The sequence below is a fragment of the Lolium rigidum genome, chromosome 3 (assembly GCF_022539505.1).
Source record: "Lolium rigidum isolate FL_2022 chromosome 3, APGP_CSIRO_Lrig_0.1, whole genome shotgun sequence".
Classification (NCBI taxonomy): Eukaryota; Viridiplantae; Streptophyta; class Magnoliopsida; order Poales; family Poaceae; genus Lolium; species Lolium rigidum.
In genome coordinates, this window is record NC_061510.1 from 292,824,724 (window position 1) to 292,839,081 (window position 14,358).

General features: G+C 47.8%; 2 protein-coding genes across 2 annotated transcripts in view; one reads left to right on the forward strand and one right to left on the reverse strand.

Annotated features, from left to right (window-relative positions):
• The window catches only part of LOC124696679 (MEIOTIC F-BOX protein MOF-like), a 24,686-nt gene extending 20,694 nt beyond the window's left edge, over positions 1-3,992 (reverse strand). The window contains exons 1-3 of the mRNA XM_047229369.1: positions 3,946-3,992; positions 3,234-3,482; positions 1,579-1,695 (exon numbers count right to left, since the gene is read on the reverse strand). Of these exons, the coding sequence (XP_047085325.1) occupies positions 1,579-1,695; positions 3,234-3,482; positions 3,946-3,992 (413 nt within the window). The remainder of the gene's footprint in view (positions 1-1,578; positions 1,696-3,233; positions 3,483-3,945) is intronic.
• Positions 3,991-5,380, forward strand: LOC124699679. The gene has a single exon (XM_047231942.1). It carries the CDS (start codon positions 3,991-3,993, stop codon positions 5,167-5,169), a length of 1,179 nt encoding a protein of 392 aa, XP_047087898.1. The 3' UTR covers positions 5,170-5,380.
• The last annotated feature ends 8,978 nt before the right edge of the window (positions 5,381-14,358 follow it).

Genomic DNA, 14,358 nt, shown 5'->3' on the forward strand with positions numbered 1-14,358 from the left:
TATTCACCCCCCTCTAGGCGACATCTGTGTCCTTTCACGGTTGCATGCGAGAACGAGGGATGAAGCTCCACGTGACTAGGCGATCAAGATATGCTATCCTCAATTTTGTGTGTGTGGGTTGTTCTTGGGGCTGATGTATGAGCATTTGGTTTATTAGATGTGGGTGTGTGCGGTCTCAGACGATGGTTGTATCCATGGGCGTCGCCAGGGGTATGCCCCTGTATGCCCAGGCATACCAATATAATTCGGCCCAAAATAAAATTTTATTAGGCCCAAGCGGCCAAGGCACGAGCTGATCAGCCCATAGACTCCTCGCTCGGGACGCTGCCTCCTTCCAGCCAGCGACCCAGCCTCTGTTCGTATCGTGTTTCGCCAAGCAACGAGGGCACAAGGCGAGGCACGACCGCACGAGACAGCCAAGACATCCCTCCTATATATTGGGCTTCTCCCACGTTCAATAAAGCATGAGAATTCAGAGTATTACTTTTTATTAGGCTTAGGGTAATTAGAGTTTGTTCCAGATCACAACTTTTGATCAATTACATATCCCTACATGTATATATCAATTTATATTATTTCAAGCTTTCCAATACTCACTGTGTTTTCTTAAATTTCTGTAGAATTCAGTTTCGAGCAGATGAATTAGTATTCCTGCTGGCCATAAGTTCGCTAGCTTTTGTCAGTTTGGAAAGTAACTTATTGTTGGTACTCTCACTTAGATGGATGTAATCGAACCTATAATTTTATTTGGTAGACATCATGTTATCTTGCTCTCTGCTGACCCCCCAGAAATTTTCTGTGGTAAACTAAGATTTTTGTACAATGGTTATTGGTTACTAAATATAGCTGCGCAGTTATCGAAAGTGAACATGGCACACCCATTATTCAGTCTCTGCATTCAGTTTGATCCCAAACCAGCACCCCAGTCGTAAATTGTGTGTTTGTGCACTATGCAAGTTTGTAAATTAAAGTTTGCTACAAAAAAAAGTGGCACATAAATTGGACTAGCAATTAGGACAGGACTGACCGATCAATATCAGCAGCATCCTCGGTACAACGACAGTCGGATTATAGCTAAACAACAAGTTTATAGATTGACTTTGCCCAGAATGAGAATGGGCCAGTTATTAAATCTTGGATGGAAATTATTTAATGCAAACAAGCAGAAAAACACGACTTGTTCAATTATACATAAGAGATATGTGTATCATTTCATCTGGTAGGAAAAATGTAACAGTTTACAAACTGCACCCATGAGGCTACACAACTTACAGCCAATATGATTTAAAAATTTGAACAAACAACCAATGGCTAAATGTCACCCAGAGAAATCCAATGGCATCCTCCAAAACCTCTCATTCTTCTTTCATCGTCATAGCATCCGAAGCTGTCACAGGTTGCTTCCAAAGGAACCACATTGTCAGCAGTACAAAGATTGTGGTTCCTTTCCTTCTGGACAATGCTGAATCAAGCTATATCAGTATCACACACTCGGCTTGTACCGAAGAAAAAGGTAGTTCAGGACCATGCACTTAATTGATGCGTGCAGCGCACCATAAATTCACAAGCATCAATTACTCTTCCTCAGGTATACCTGTCTCAGCAGCAGCATCTTGCTCTTCTATGCATGTTTTGTCCATGCCCAGGCCTTCCACTAGACCAGCATCGTTCTCCTTTCTCTTGGCCATAAAGTTACTGGACCAACAGGAAACATAATTTACACGAGTGCCAGCGTTAGACTGCTCATAGTGGGAGTAACATAGGTAGTAACATCACGCATATCAAAGCATTTTGATGACATGGCATACTAATAAATGAAGAAAGAGAGTGAGGTGATAACTAGCTATGTTACCATAACATCACATATCTCAAAGCAACATGAGTCTAGAACATAATTAATAATACATTGCATAACACCACATCTAAGTTACTACCCACTATGAAGGTAGTAACTTAGACTAGTAACATATTATGTTACTAGTCTAAGTTACTCTCCACTATGAGCAGCCTTAGAAGTAGCTTGTTTAGAACATCACTAAATAGTTTCTAAAAAAAGACATGACTAAATATTAATATGCACAACTAGGGTTGCAGTCAGTTAGCCTAAAAAACGAGAATGGGCACATCAAACCTATCACCCATCAATTGAGGTTTGATCCCAAGTTTTTTGTTTCTCAACTGGCCAAAGGGAGAACCCAACATACATACTGTGCATAATGTCTTGGAATGCCAACTTTTGGGATGATTCAAATCGTGTGAAATTTCATTCAAACGTATATAAAATGTGCCAGGTCATCCTAGGTGATCGTCAATGGGAATATTGTGAGCATCTAACATCTGAAAATCGTTAGTATAGTTTATAAGCATGAACCCCTGAATATTTGATTGCTACTTACAACAATAATTTTTCACGGATATTTGATGGAAAGGTTTGGGTCTCATATCTAGCCTACCGCAGCTTTCTAGGGACAAAATGCTTAGTTGTTGTTTGATGGAAAGGTCAATGCTCGTGTGGTTTTGACTACTATCCGGAAGTCAAAACCTCATTCAAGTCACTTATGAGTAACTGAAACATACGGCTGAGTACGTCTATCTTATGGCGAAGTACCTTGTCCGATAAATTTAAGATCTGTGGCTTCTTGCAGCAATGCTGAGCTTTTCCATAGAACAACGAAGGGTGCTTTTCAAGAACTCCATCCTAGCAGGGGCCTTGACTTCGCAAATGTTAACGGTACCCAAAGTTGTTATAGGGCTGCATGCAGGACGGGTGGAGGCTCATCGGTTTAGTCCCACCTTGTCTAGGGGAAGAGGCTGCAACCAGCTGGTACCGGGGAGTTTTTCTCCTTGCTTCAGTCCATACTTTTGGGATGTGGTGGGCTTTTCTCTTGTAGTTGGGTCGTATGCGCAACATGTCCGAACCTAGGCTGAGTGCTGGGCTCGGCCTCGGTGGACACTAACATTAGAGCTAGCATCGCCATGCCTTCCCGAGGGCCCCTCAGAGGGATGGGATGTTAAAGTTGTTGCAGGAACGGTGGAGGCTGATCGGTTTAGTCCCACCTCGCCAAGGGATGATGTAGCAACCAGCTTATAAGAGGGGAGTTTCCCTCCTCCCTTCAGTCCGGGCTTTTGGGATGGGGTGGATTTTCCTCTTGTAGCTGGGCCATATGCGCATAAATGTTCGAACGTAGGCCGAGTGTTGGGCTAAACCTGAGTGGACGCTAACAAAAGCGTACAAGTAGGCCCATGAGTTACGGGGTACGCCACGTAGGACAAGCTCCTTAACTCGATCTGGATTGTACACCAGCAGTCTTGCGAATAGATTCACAATATCACAGACACTTAGCCCGCACTGCTTGAGCGGCGCAATGTTGGGCTTGGCAACCTCTTTGAAATCGGTGAGCAGGATGGACTCGTTCCCCTTCACGGTATGGAGGAGCTCAAACTTATCTTCATTTATCAACCATTTAACGAAAAATGTAGTCCTTGTGACGTTTCATGACTTATATGGTTAAACTTATCTTCATTTATCAACAAAAAAAAGGTAGTACTTATCTTCAAATGATATAGTTCAAAACCATATGTCACAAATAGTGGTTTGATCCAAGAAAAGGGTATTATATCCTTTTGAATTGTATGCGAGTTTTGCAGCTGTCAGCAATTAACATTTTTCAACCATTATGTCTCTGATCAAAGGCATTTAACTTATGTACATTATCATTATGCAGGGAAAGAATCTGTTTTCCAGAAGTTTGGATGAAATCCGAGTTGGTTAAGATTCAAAATTAAGTATGTGAAGCTTCGAATGTCTTGAAATTCCCCCCGTGAAGACGGGTGACCGCAAATTAGCAGGCACTGGCTCATTGGCTATATCCTTCCTTTTTTTTGAAACGATTGGCTCTATCCTTGTTTTGCTCAAGTCGTTGTCCTCGCTCCGAGCAGCAAAACCTTTTCAGTCCGCCAACCAACGGCGGCTTGCCGTCCGCCGCCGCCATGCTCCACCTCCAGATGCGCCCTCTGCCTCGCGTTGCCCCCCACACCACCGCTGCTGCGCTGTCCTCCTCTCTCCACCGCCGACTCTCCCTCTCCGCCTCCGCCTCCGCTTCCTCCTCCTCCTCCACCTCCGCCTGCGCCGCCCCATTCTCCACCGAAGAGTACCTCGTGGCCACCTGCGGCCTCAGCCAAGCCCAGGCCCTCAAGGCGTCCAAGAAGCTCCTCAACCTCAAGTCCGCCTCCAACCCCGACGCTGTGCTTGCCCTCCTCGCCGGCGTCGGCCTCTCCGGCCCCGACATCGCCGCCGTCGTCGCCGCCGACCCGCTGCTCCTCCGCTCCAGGGTGGACAACATCGCGCCCCGCCTCGCCGCGCTGCGCGACCGGCTCGGCCTCACCGCGCCCGAGATCGCCAGCTTCCTCCTGGTCGGCGCGGTGGCCCTCCGCTCCTGCGACATCACCCCCAAGCTCGAGTTCTGGATCCCCTTCTTCGGCTCCTTCACCAAGCTCCTCCAGACCGCCAAGAGGAACAGGTCCATCCTCACCAGTGATCTCGAGAAGGTCGCCAAGCCCAACATCGCGCTGCTCGAGCAGTGCGGTCTAAGTGTTTGTGATATTGTCAAGCTGTCCACGCCCTGCTCCAGGCTGCTAGTGTTCAACCCGGAGCGGGTGAAGGCGTTCGTGCTGCGTGCCGAGAAGCTTGGCGTGCCCCGCTCCTCCTACATATTCAAGTACGCGGTCGGCGTCGCCTGCTCCATCAGCGAAGACAAGGTTGCCGCGAGGATGGAGTTCCTGAGGGTCGCCCTTGGTTGCTCCATGGACCAAGTGCGTGCCGCGGTCCGCAACAAGCCGCACATTCTGGGAGTGTCCGAGGAGAAGCTTCGTCGCAAGATAGAGTTCATGGTCGCCGAGGTTGGTCTGGACCCGGAGTACATCGTCAAGAGGCCCATGCTGTTTACCTACAGCCTCGAGAAGCGGATGAAACCGCGGCACTATGTCGCCAAGATCCTGCAGGCTAAGGGACTCATGAAGAAGAGCGTCGGCTTCCGTCGATTAGTTGGCTATGGTGAGAATTGTTTCGTGGCGACATACATCGACAGTAACAAGGACGCTGTTCCTGGTCTTGCTGATGCTTATGCAGCAAATCGTGCTGGGAAAATGCTTTCTGATGTCCAGCTTTGAATGGAGACATTAAAGGTTCATCCTATATCTCAGGCTCACAGCTAACATTGCACAGTGTGCACTGATATGCATTAGTTCATGGTAGTAGGTGCAGAAATAGTGATTTGGTCACAAAACTATGTCAATCTCATCTCTTGTGATGTAATCCATATGTTTCAATTGTGGATGCCTGTGAAGCAACTTGATTGCCTCAGTTTTCTGCTACAACCAATTTCACATTGAGAAAGTAGTGTTTCTACAGCTAAATTGTATCTCCCTTGTGCCTTAGACGTTCTCTTACAACTTCCATGTTTCCACTGACATTTTAGTTTGCATTTTTTTTGTTGCGTAGTCAAATTGTTTTTGCCTAACTATGCACATTCGTTACTGTACTAAAAAAAATTACAACTTTACTGAAATTTGATTTTGGAAAAAAAATAGCCCTAGGGAACATAACTTCTGTTAACACCTCATATCTTTAATGTAAAGTGAGTTATATAACAACCCAAAACTTATACTCCCTCCATCCCATAATAGAAGATGTTACTACCGACCCGGCCGATTGGGACCTGGCAACGCGCGATGATGATATTGTCGCCATCTGCTGGCGCCGCGAGATTCGTAGTTAATATAGCATCAGTTTAATACACTCGGGCACCACTAGCAATCGGATGCCGATATATGCTTTCCATCGGACCATTGTTTACCCGTACGATCCGAAGCTACTGCACCGTACGATCGTCAAACAGAGGCGCTTCTAGTTGCTGAAATTTGTGAACGTTGAATGCTTCCGTATTAAATTCGATTGCATGCCTCCCAGAATTTGTGGATGATTGAATGCTCCCGTATTAAATTTTGATTGCTTCCGTGCATGTGGCTATCCTTTTCTTCTAATTTTTATCGGTTTTTAACTGACTATTTGTAGGAAACAAATTTCCAATATTAATTGACGATTTTTATTTAACAAATTCCGAACGTTAAGGAAGCAGACTTTTAGGAAACTACTATTTTTCCTAATCTTACTTCCGCTGTATACATTTGCTTCTAAATATCATGTAATGTTTGAATAAATAGTTATGTTGAAACTCAGCAAAATTATGTTTCCAACACGTGGATATTCGTTTCCATGCTGATTAAACTTTGTTTTTAATTTTTTATTTAATATAAATATTTGTCAATGAAATTTCGTATTTTATTAAAAAAAACATCACAATACTATTTCAAGAATTGCGTCCATGGAATGGAGATTGATTTTGAGATTGAGAAAATGCGGATTTTTTTTATTTTTGCAAATGATTCGAGTAAATAGGAGACTGTTTCTGCTTCCATATAATTGAGAGATTACTTCCATGAACACAATATTCAACTCATAACCACATGTGTTTCCATCGTTTGGGCTAGTTGCTACATACACTAGAAAATAGAGCTTCCGATCCATTGTATACGTACAAACACCAATCAACTATGCTTCCAACATGATTAATACGCATTTCCTGTCAATTAGAACAATGCTTCGTATTAACAATATTTAAATTTCAACTCATAATTTTCTATGTTTCCATGATTTCTTCTACTTGCTTCTTACACAACTGATCAGTACCATGTCAGATTCACGAATAAAAAGATGGTCGGAACGAACGCATTACATTGTTTTTACAAGGATTGTTGACGCAAGTGAGCAATGAGAGCATCCGCCGTTGCTGGATGGGGACAATTTGCTCGGTCGCCGACTCACCGCTCGACCAAGCGTCAACTGTTACCGTGATTCGAGTGTCTTTCGAAGAGTCAATTTGGGAACATGAGAATAGTCATGGTCGCAATGCATTGACTACTTGTACCATACATCATCCAACTGTCCTGCTACAAAATCTTGACTCTTCACAAGACGATCGGAATCAGCCACCTTCATGATGCCTACAGATTATAAAAAAACATATCATAGAAAGTAAAATGTACATAATTTGGAAGCAAAAGGAATAAGAATATGGAGCAATATGTATGTACAAAGAAATAATATTACCTCTATAACGAAGCAAACTGAAACCTTGATGAAGCTTAATTATCGACACAAGAAGCACAGTAAGTTGTTGAGTATGTACTGAAGAAACGTCTCCACCCGGCAGGCCGACGAAGTTTGCAGCAAGCCAATTTCGACCTAGTTCAGTTGTTGATTTGCTGCTACCTTATTCTGAGGGATCGAGATCGGCAGAAGCAGCCAACGACCACACTGCTTCGGCCCGGAAGGTTGGAAGCCTTGATGGCTCGGTTGACGGGAGGTTTTGCCCCGGTGACCTATATATTTCCGTCTCCGAATCATACTTCCGCTGAACACTGGTCAGTTTTGCCCGGCGATGTCGTCATGCCTACCGGCACAACCGATGGCGGCATCGAGGTGTAGGGCTAGACGCGGGAGATGGGAGGGGATCTGTGCATTGAGCAGAGGATGGATGTGGAAGTGTAGAGCAGAGGCGGGAAGCAGTACCTCAGGGGCTGCGGATGAAGCACGGCGAGGGGAGGCGGGGAATGGGAGGGGCGTCCGTCGCGAGGAGGGGCGGCGGAGGAAGCACATCAGATTGATTCAAATCTGGCTTCAGGAGTGCGGACGGGAGCGTGATTAGAGGAGAGTAATTAACGTACGGAAATTAACGAGAGGGAGGATGAAGGATGCTCGTTCGATTGAAGACCAGATCAACGGTGTGCGAAAGGTCCGACGACACGATTCCGATCGGACCCCGATAGCTAGTCTTTACCTTATCATATCCGCACCTTACATACGCGGCTGTATACAAGGTCACCGCGTAACCATACGGAGCTAGCATTTAACCTTATTTATTAGCTAGGGTTTTTAATTCATGCAGAGTCAGTGTTTTTAATGCATGCAGAGTCAGTGTTTTAATTGCGCTGGCATGTGCTTTCCACCTTCCTTGTTAATACCTGCCGTGAGATTCGATGAGTGATTAATGCTTGATAAGATAAGCACAATTTAATCTTTAGAGTAATACTACTAATCATGCAGTAAGGCAAAAAAAAAACACATGTACTACCTCCGTTTCAAGGAATAAGGCGTACGCATATTTCAAGACGAACTTTGACCATAAAAATTGTGCAATAAAATTATAATTTTATTATATATGTAATTAGTACCGTTGGATTCGTACTAAAAAGCACTTTCTAATGATGCTAATTTCATACAAACAATCTTTATACATTTAAAATATTTTTTGGTTAAACAAAAAACACGTAAAAAGATGACGCCTTATTCCTTAAAATGGAGGTAGTATCAAATTCGTGTGTTCTGGGAGGAGAAAATACACTACTAGGTAACTATTACCTAGTAAGGGATTACTTGTTTTCTAAGGAGGTAATTTGGAGTCTCACCTAGCATTTTGCTTATTAAAATGGTGTCGTACAAAAGCTCTCCTGATTGAAAAGTAAAAATTCAAGAACACAGTGTAAGCAATAATTAGCAAACACAGTTACACATCAAATTATCAGACAGAACGATTAAACAAAAAGTAAAAATACTATTAAACTAGTTGAGAATCTAAATTATTAATCTAGGAACAACCAAAAATGGATTCGTGCATATTTCATAATTCCTTTTCCAATCTGGTCAATCAGAAGTACATGAGCGCTTAGTCGTCGATGGGATCTGGACAAGTATATGAACAACATAAACATACATATAAAATTCACCACTGAACCATTTTGATGGGAGAAGAAATTACAGCATTCAACACTTGTCTTAACCAGATCGGAATGAAATCAAAATATCGTGATGCAAGTCAATTGTCTACGACTTCTACAACTACCACATGGAGAAGGCTGAATTCGTGCACACCTGTTTGCAGGTTTGTTGAACAAAGAATTCTTGCATTAATAGCTGAAAACCCTGTGACCTCTCAATTGTAGAACTTGGCATTCTTCGGGGCCCTCCTCTTCTTCCTGGGCATGAAGAACTCCATCCCCAAGAGGCAGCCCAAGAAGAAGACCACAAAGTCCAAGACGAACTAGAGCATCTCTGTAGCGGCCTAAGGCTTTGTTTTTTTTCGAGAAAACGCAAAGCTTGCGTTTCATTTCATTGATAGAAAGAACAGTTTACAAGCCTAAGACAAGGCCGAACACCCGACCACTCAAGACAAGATGCGCCCAACAGCCGCAAGACAAACATTACAACAAACGCCACCGAACTACCAACGGCCCTGATGCCATCCAAACAAGTGCACAAAAAGCGACAGTCCGCCAACCCAAGAAAGGATGGCGAGCTAACAGCATTGTCGACTAGCCTCGCGCACTTCAGGGAAGTCCTCGCCGTGACGGGGCGACCTCGAACCCCCACTGAGCTATCCAGATCCGGCATGGACCATTCAGTGGGAGGAGAAGGCCCCAACGGGCCCAAAGGGCACGAAAGACTTCAACTGACTGCACATGCCTCGACTGCCAACACTGCTCGCAACTCGAACACCGCTCCGCCATGCCTTGCCGCACCCTCGCTTGTAGCAACATATGCCTACAGCCGTGAAACGATACTCGTCGAGTGCTTCCATGAGTCCAAGAGCAACAACGAGAGGATCCTCCGCGGTCCGCAAACCATGTCAACCGAGATAATCTTATTGGCACAACGCTAGCGGAAGCAAGATCTGCCAAATAGTCAAGGCAAGCACCACCGCCTCGTGTACCAACCAAAGGCCAAACCTCCAAGAACAACGCCTTCAAGAAGGAAGCGGCATCAATGACGTCGCCGTAGTCCGATCTCAGCTCCAAGCCGGATCTGGGTTTTCACCCGGAGGATAGACCACAAGGATGGAGGACAGTCGGGGCTCCTCGACGACGCCACAAGAGGAAATGACGTGCAACTGCCATCATCGCCGGCACCGACAAGGTCGGGCTGGGCTTTCACCCGAGCACCGCGACCATCACTCGCGTAGGGGTGGCAACCCCACCAGGACACATCGGCAAAAACCTTACACCGCCATCAATCATGACAGCTCGAAAACCACGTTGACCCACCATCCAACCAACAGAGGCCACCACGCGTCGCTCATCGAAACCGACATGGGACGACCACGAGGACAACTCAAGGAATCATCCGGCGGCCGAAGGCCTGTGCACAAACAACCCAGACCGACTGGTGAGGACACCAAGATCTGCGACGCCGCGGTGCACACAGCAACAATCCTATGCAGAGCTCGGCAAGGATGCCAGCTACAACCGTAGGGTGCCACTGGACAGGAGCCAAGACCACGCCCGCGATGGCACAGTGTCGGCTACCACATCAAGCCGAAAGCCAGCATCCGCCTCCTGTCGGACGCTGACCACCCGCCCGCGGACGGCCAGCCGAGCCGACCATCACGCATCAGACAAGCCTCCTAGAGAACCTGCAACCCCTGGTCAATCTGGCCACCGCGAGACGCGCAGCCAGCAAAGCCAACACCTTTCTTCTCGCCTGCAGCAGCGACTGGAGCAATACTGGAGGCCACGCCCAGGCAACCGCGCGGCCGCTGTCCAGGGACGGCACCACGCCGGCGCCGGCTCGTGCCGCGGCCCAACCTCTCCACGCCCCGGCGACGACGGGCTCCCAGAACCAGCGTCACCGTGGGGAACAGGGCCGACCTACGGGACCTACCCGCGCGTGACCCGACCGACCCGCACAGCGGCGGCGGGCTCATCAAAGGCCACGGCTGTATCTCCGCCGGGACTGCACAGGTCGCGTAGACGAGGAGCTGGGCCACGGAGGGGATGAGGGAGGAGGAAGAGGCCGCTGGACACCCAGCCGGACCCAGGCAAAAGGTCACCGGATCGACGGCCGCCATGTCGACGCACCGCCCCCCGCACGAGAAGTCGCCGGGGGAGCCGGAGCCGCCGGCATGGACGATCTCGCACCACGCAGAGCATCCGGCCTAAGGCTTTGTGGAGGAGACGGTCTGATTTAACAAGAAATACACAGTACTACTGAGAAGAAATCAAAAAGAAATCGAACATGAGAGATGAGACGCCTGCAGGCTGAACAGATCAAGGGCGGGAGCGCACTAGAGCTAGCTCGGCCAACGATCCTTCCTCCACTGCCCGACCTAGCCCGCAGTGCCGCACTGCCGCTGTGTTGTGGCATCACCGCGCACAGGAGCTCGAGGGCTTGTGGAGGGAGCGGGTATTGGGGGAGGGGGGCGGTGAGCATCTGCAGGAGGTCGTCGCGTTTCCCCGCCGCGCGCCTTGGTCCAGCCCCATGCTCCTGGTACTCCTCATGTGAGGAGGACGCCGGTGACCTCGGGCCCGGGATCTGGTGGGGGCTCCCTTGGCCGCGCAAGGATGGCGCCTGCCGAGGGCCAGCGAGGAGGATGCCGGCGGCCACGGGTTCCCAAGTGAGGAGGACGAGATTCGGTGTGGTTCGGCTTGAAGAAGGCGATGCCGGCCTGGAGATAATTGCGGGGAATGGAGATGAACGAGGAGGAAGAGTGGAGAGGAAGGGTAGTTGGGAGGAGTTAATGCAAATACGAGACATATACCTGATATACGCGCTGGAGATACGTATGGTGTCAGACACGTGGTGCTGACTGATTGGATTAGTTTTCATCCTCGCGCGTACCCAGGTTCCATTAGCAGTTTTCGATGTTACTGTTGAAATATTGGGCCCATTTTTAGTGGCCCAAATTAGATTTCAGTTTTTCCTATAAATCTCAAAGCCCACATAGTGGCAGCCTTGTGAATTTGAGCCCAAGTTGGTGGCAGCTCACTAGGGAGTGGCAAGAGGTGGGAAGTTTAGTCCCACATGGAAAGTTGGGAGGAAGTTAGACCACCTTATAAGGTGGGTTGTTCCACCACTAGTAAGTGAGTGAGAATAGGAGTGCTACACGCGCGCTCCCCCTCCTCCTCGCTCGTCTCGTCTCGACTCGACTCGACTCGACTCGACACGTCACGACGCGCGCCGCGCTCGTGGTGAGTGGATTGAGCCTCGAGCCGAGACTTTCCTTACTTTTTGCAGCTCAGGAAAACGAACAGAGTCCTAGACGGACGCGTCGCGGTTAGTCGGTTCGGGTCGCTCCCGGATCGTGGGCTATCTCGTAACCGACTCGAAACGTTCGTGCGACGTGGGCGTGGCCCACGTTGCCTAGGGTTTCCCGAGCCTATATAATCTCCTGCCCGGCTACCGCGGAAACACATCTAATACACGAGTTAGGGTTTCCACCTCTCTCGCTTGCGCCGCCATCGTAGCCTACTCCATCCCGCGCGCCGACGTGCATCGGCGAACGGGAGAGCAGGTCTCCGGAACCGCTCGTCCTTGCGATCCCGTACGGGAGAGGGCGAATTAGGTTTTTTGGGAAGCGCTCGCGCGACTCGCTCAAGCTCTCCATCACGGGTCGCCTTCCGTCCAAGTCGGGCGGTGCTGCCTACCGTCGTCTACAACGCTGTCTACTTCGACCCGTCGTCCCCGTCATCAACAACGTTGTCATCAACAACATTACCGCTGCGACATCATCCGCTACACCTCCACCGCCACCTCCACCGGATCGGTACGTGCGACATATCTCGATCCGTTTAGCGATGGATGTTGTACTGTTTGCTATGCTACTGTTCATGTTGATCACTACATCTAGTATGTTCGAGTTTCACATGTTAGTAGTTACTGTCGTCATGCTTAATATTCTGGAATTAATCATGGAAATTGTGCCTAATTATCCAACAATCCAAAAACCTAACTGTAGGCAATTTCTCGAGTTAACAATGGCTGGTTTTTCCGATGCACCGAGGCCGGATAAGTTTACCGGTGTGCACTTTAAGAGATGGCAGTATAAGGCCATGCTCCGACTTACTCATCCGAAAGTGTTCGATGTTACCGATGGTTTACTCGAAGGAACTATATCTCGATCAAGATCGGAACAAGTTCAAGGAAAACAATACTCTCTTTGTCGGATGCGTTCCGAGCATTCTTGTCGATCGTCCGTGTGATGTGTACATGCACATAACGGATGGTAAAGAGCTCCGGGAGGCACCGAATGCTAAGTTCGGTGCAACCGATGCGAGCGATGAACTCGTACATCATGGAGAACTTCCATGACATCGGGATGGTTAACAACCGTTCGTAGTCGAACAAGCTCATGAGATACGATGCATTGCGAAAGAGCTTGAGCTCCTTAAGTGTGCCTTACCCGACAAGTTTGTGGCTGGGTGCATCATCGCTAAGTTGCCCCCTTCATGGAGGAACTTTGCCACAACTCTCAAACACAAGAGACAGGAGATATCGCTTGAAAATCCGATAGCATCTCTTGATGTTGAGGAGAAAGCTCGGGCTAAGGATAATACCGAGAAAGGAGAGGGCCGAGTCTAGCGCCAACATGGTGCGGAAGAAACCCTACAAAGCAAGAACAAAGGGAATAACAAGCCCTCCTTCAATAAGCCTATGAAGACTACAACCTTCAAGAAGAAGAAGATGATAAACAAAGCGGATCCGAGCTGCTTTACATGTGGAGAGACTGGCCACTTTTCTAAGGACTGGCCCGGAGAGGGCAGACCGCAAGAAAAAGGCGAGGCAAGTCAACACGGTGACCGCTAGCAATGCTGATGGGTACGGTAATCTCTTTCTTGTTCTTTCGGTACTTCAATCTCCATGTTGGTGGATTGATACAGGTGCTAATGTTCATGTGTGTGCTGACATATCCATGTTCACTTCTTACCGAGTCGCCCGGGATTCTTCCGTCTTGATGGGGAATGGGTCACATGCTTCGTTCGTGGTGTTGGCACGGTAGATCCGAAGTTCACTTCGGGGAAGATCGTGCGGCCGAGGAACGTGCAGCATGTCCCTACTATGAACAAGAATCTCGTTAGTGGCTCCCTTCTATGCGAGAGATGGGTTTAAGGTTGTTTTAGAGTCGAATAAAGTAGTTGTTTCCAAGTTTGGACAATTTATTGGTAAAGGCTATGAGTGCGGAGGCTTGTTCCGCTTTTCGCTTTCTGATTTCAGTAATAAGTCTGTGAACCATATATGTGGCAATGTTAGTGATGATACCAGTGTTTGGCATTCTCGTTTATGTCACATTAATTTTGGTTTAATGTCTCGGCTATCCAGTTTAAGTTTAATTCCGAATTTCACCATTGCCAAAGGTTCTAAGTGCCATAGTTGTGTGCAATCAAAGCAACCTCGGAAGCCTCACAAGGCGGCCGAGGAGAGAAACCTGGCACCTCTAGAACTCATACATTCCGATCTATGCGAGATGA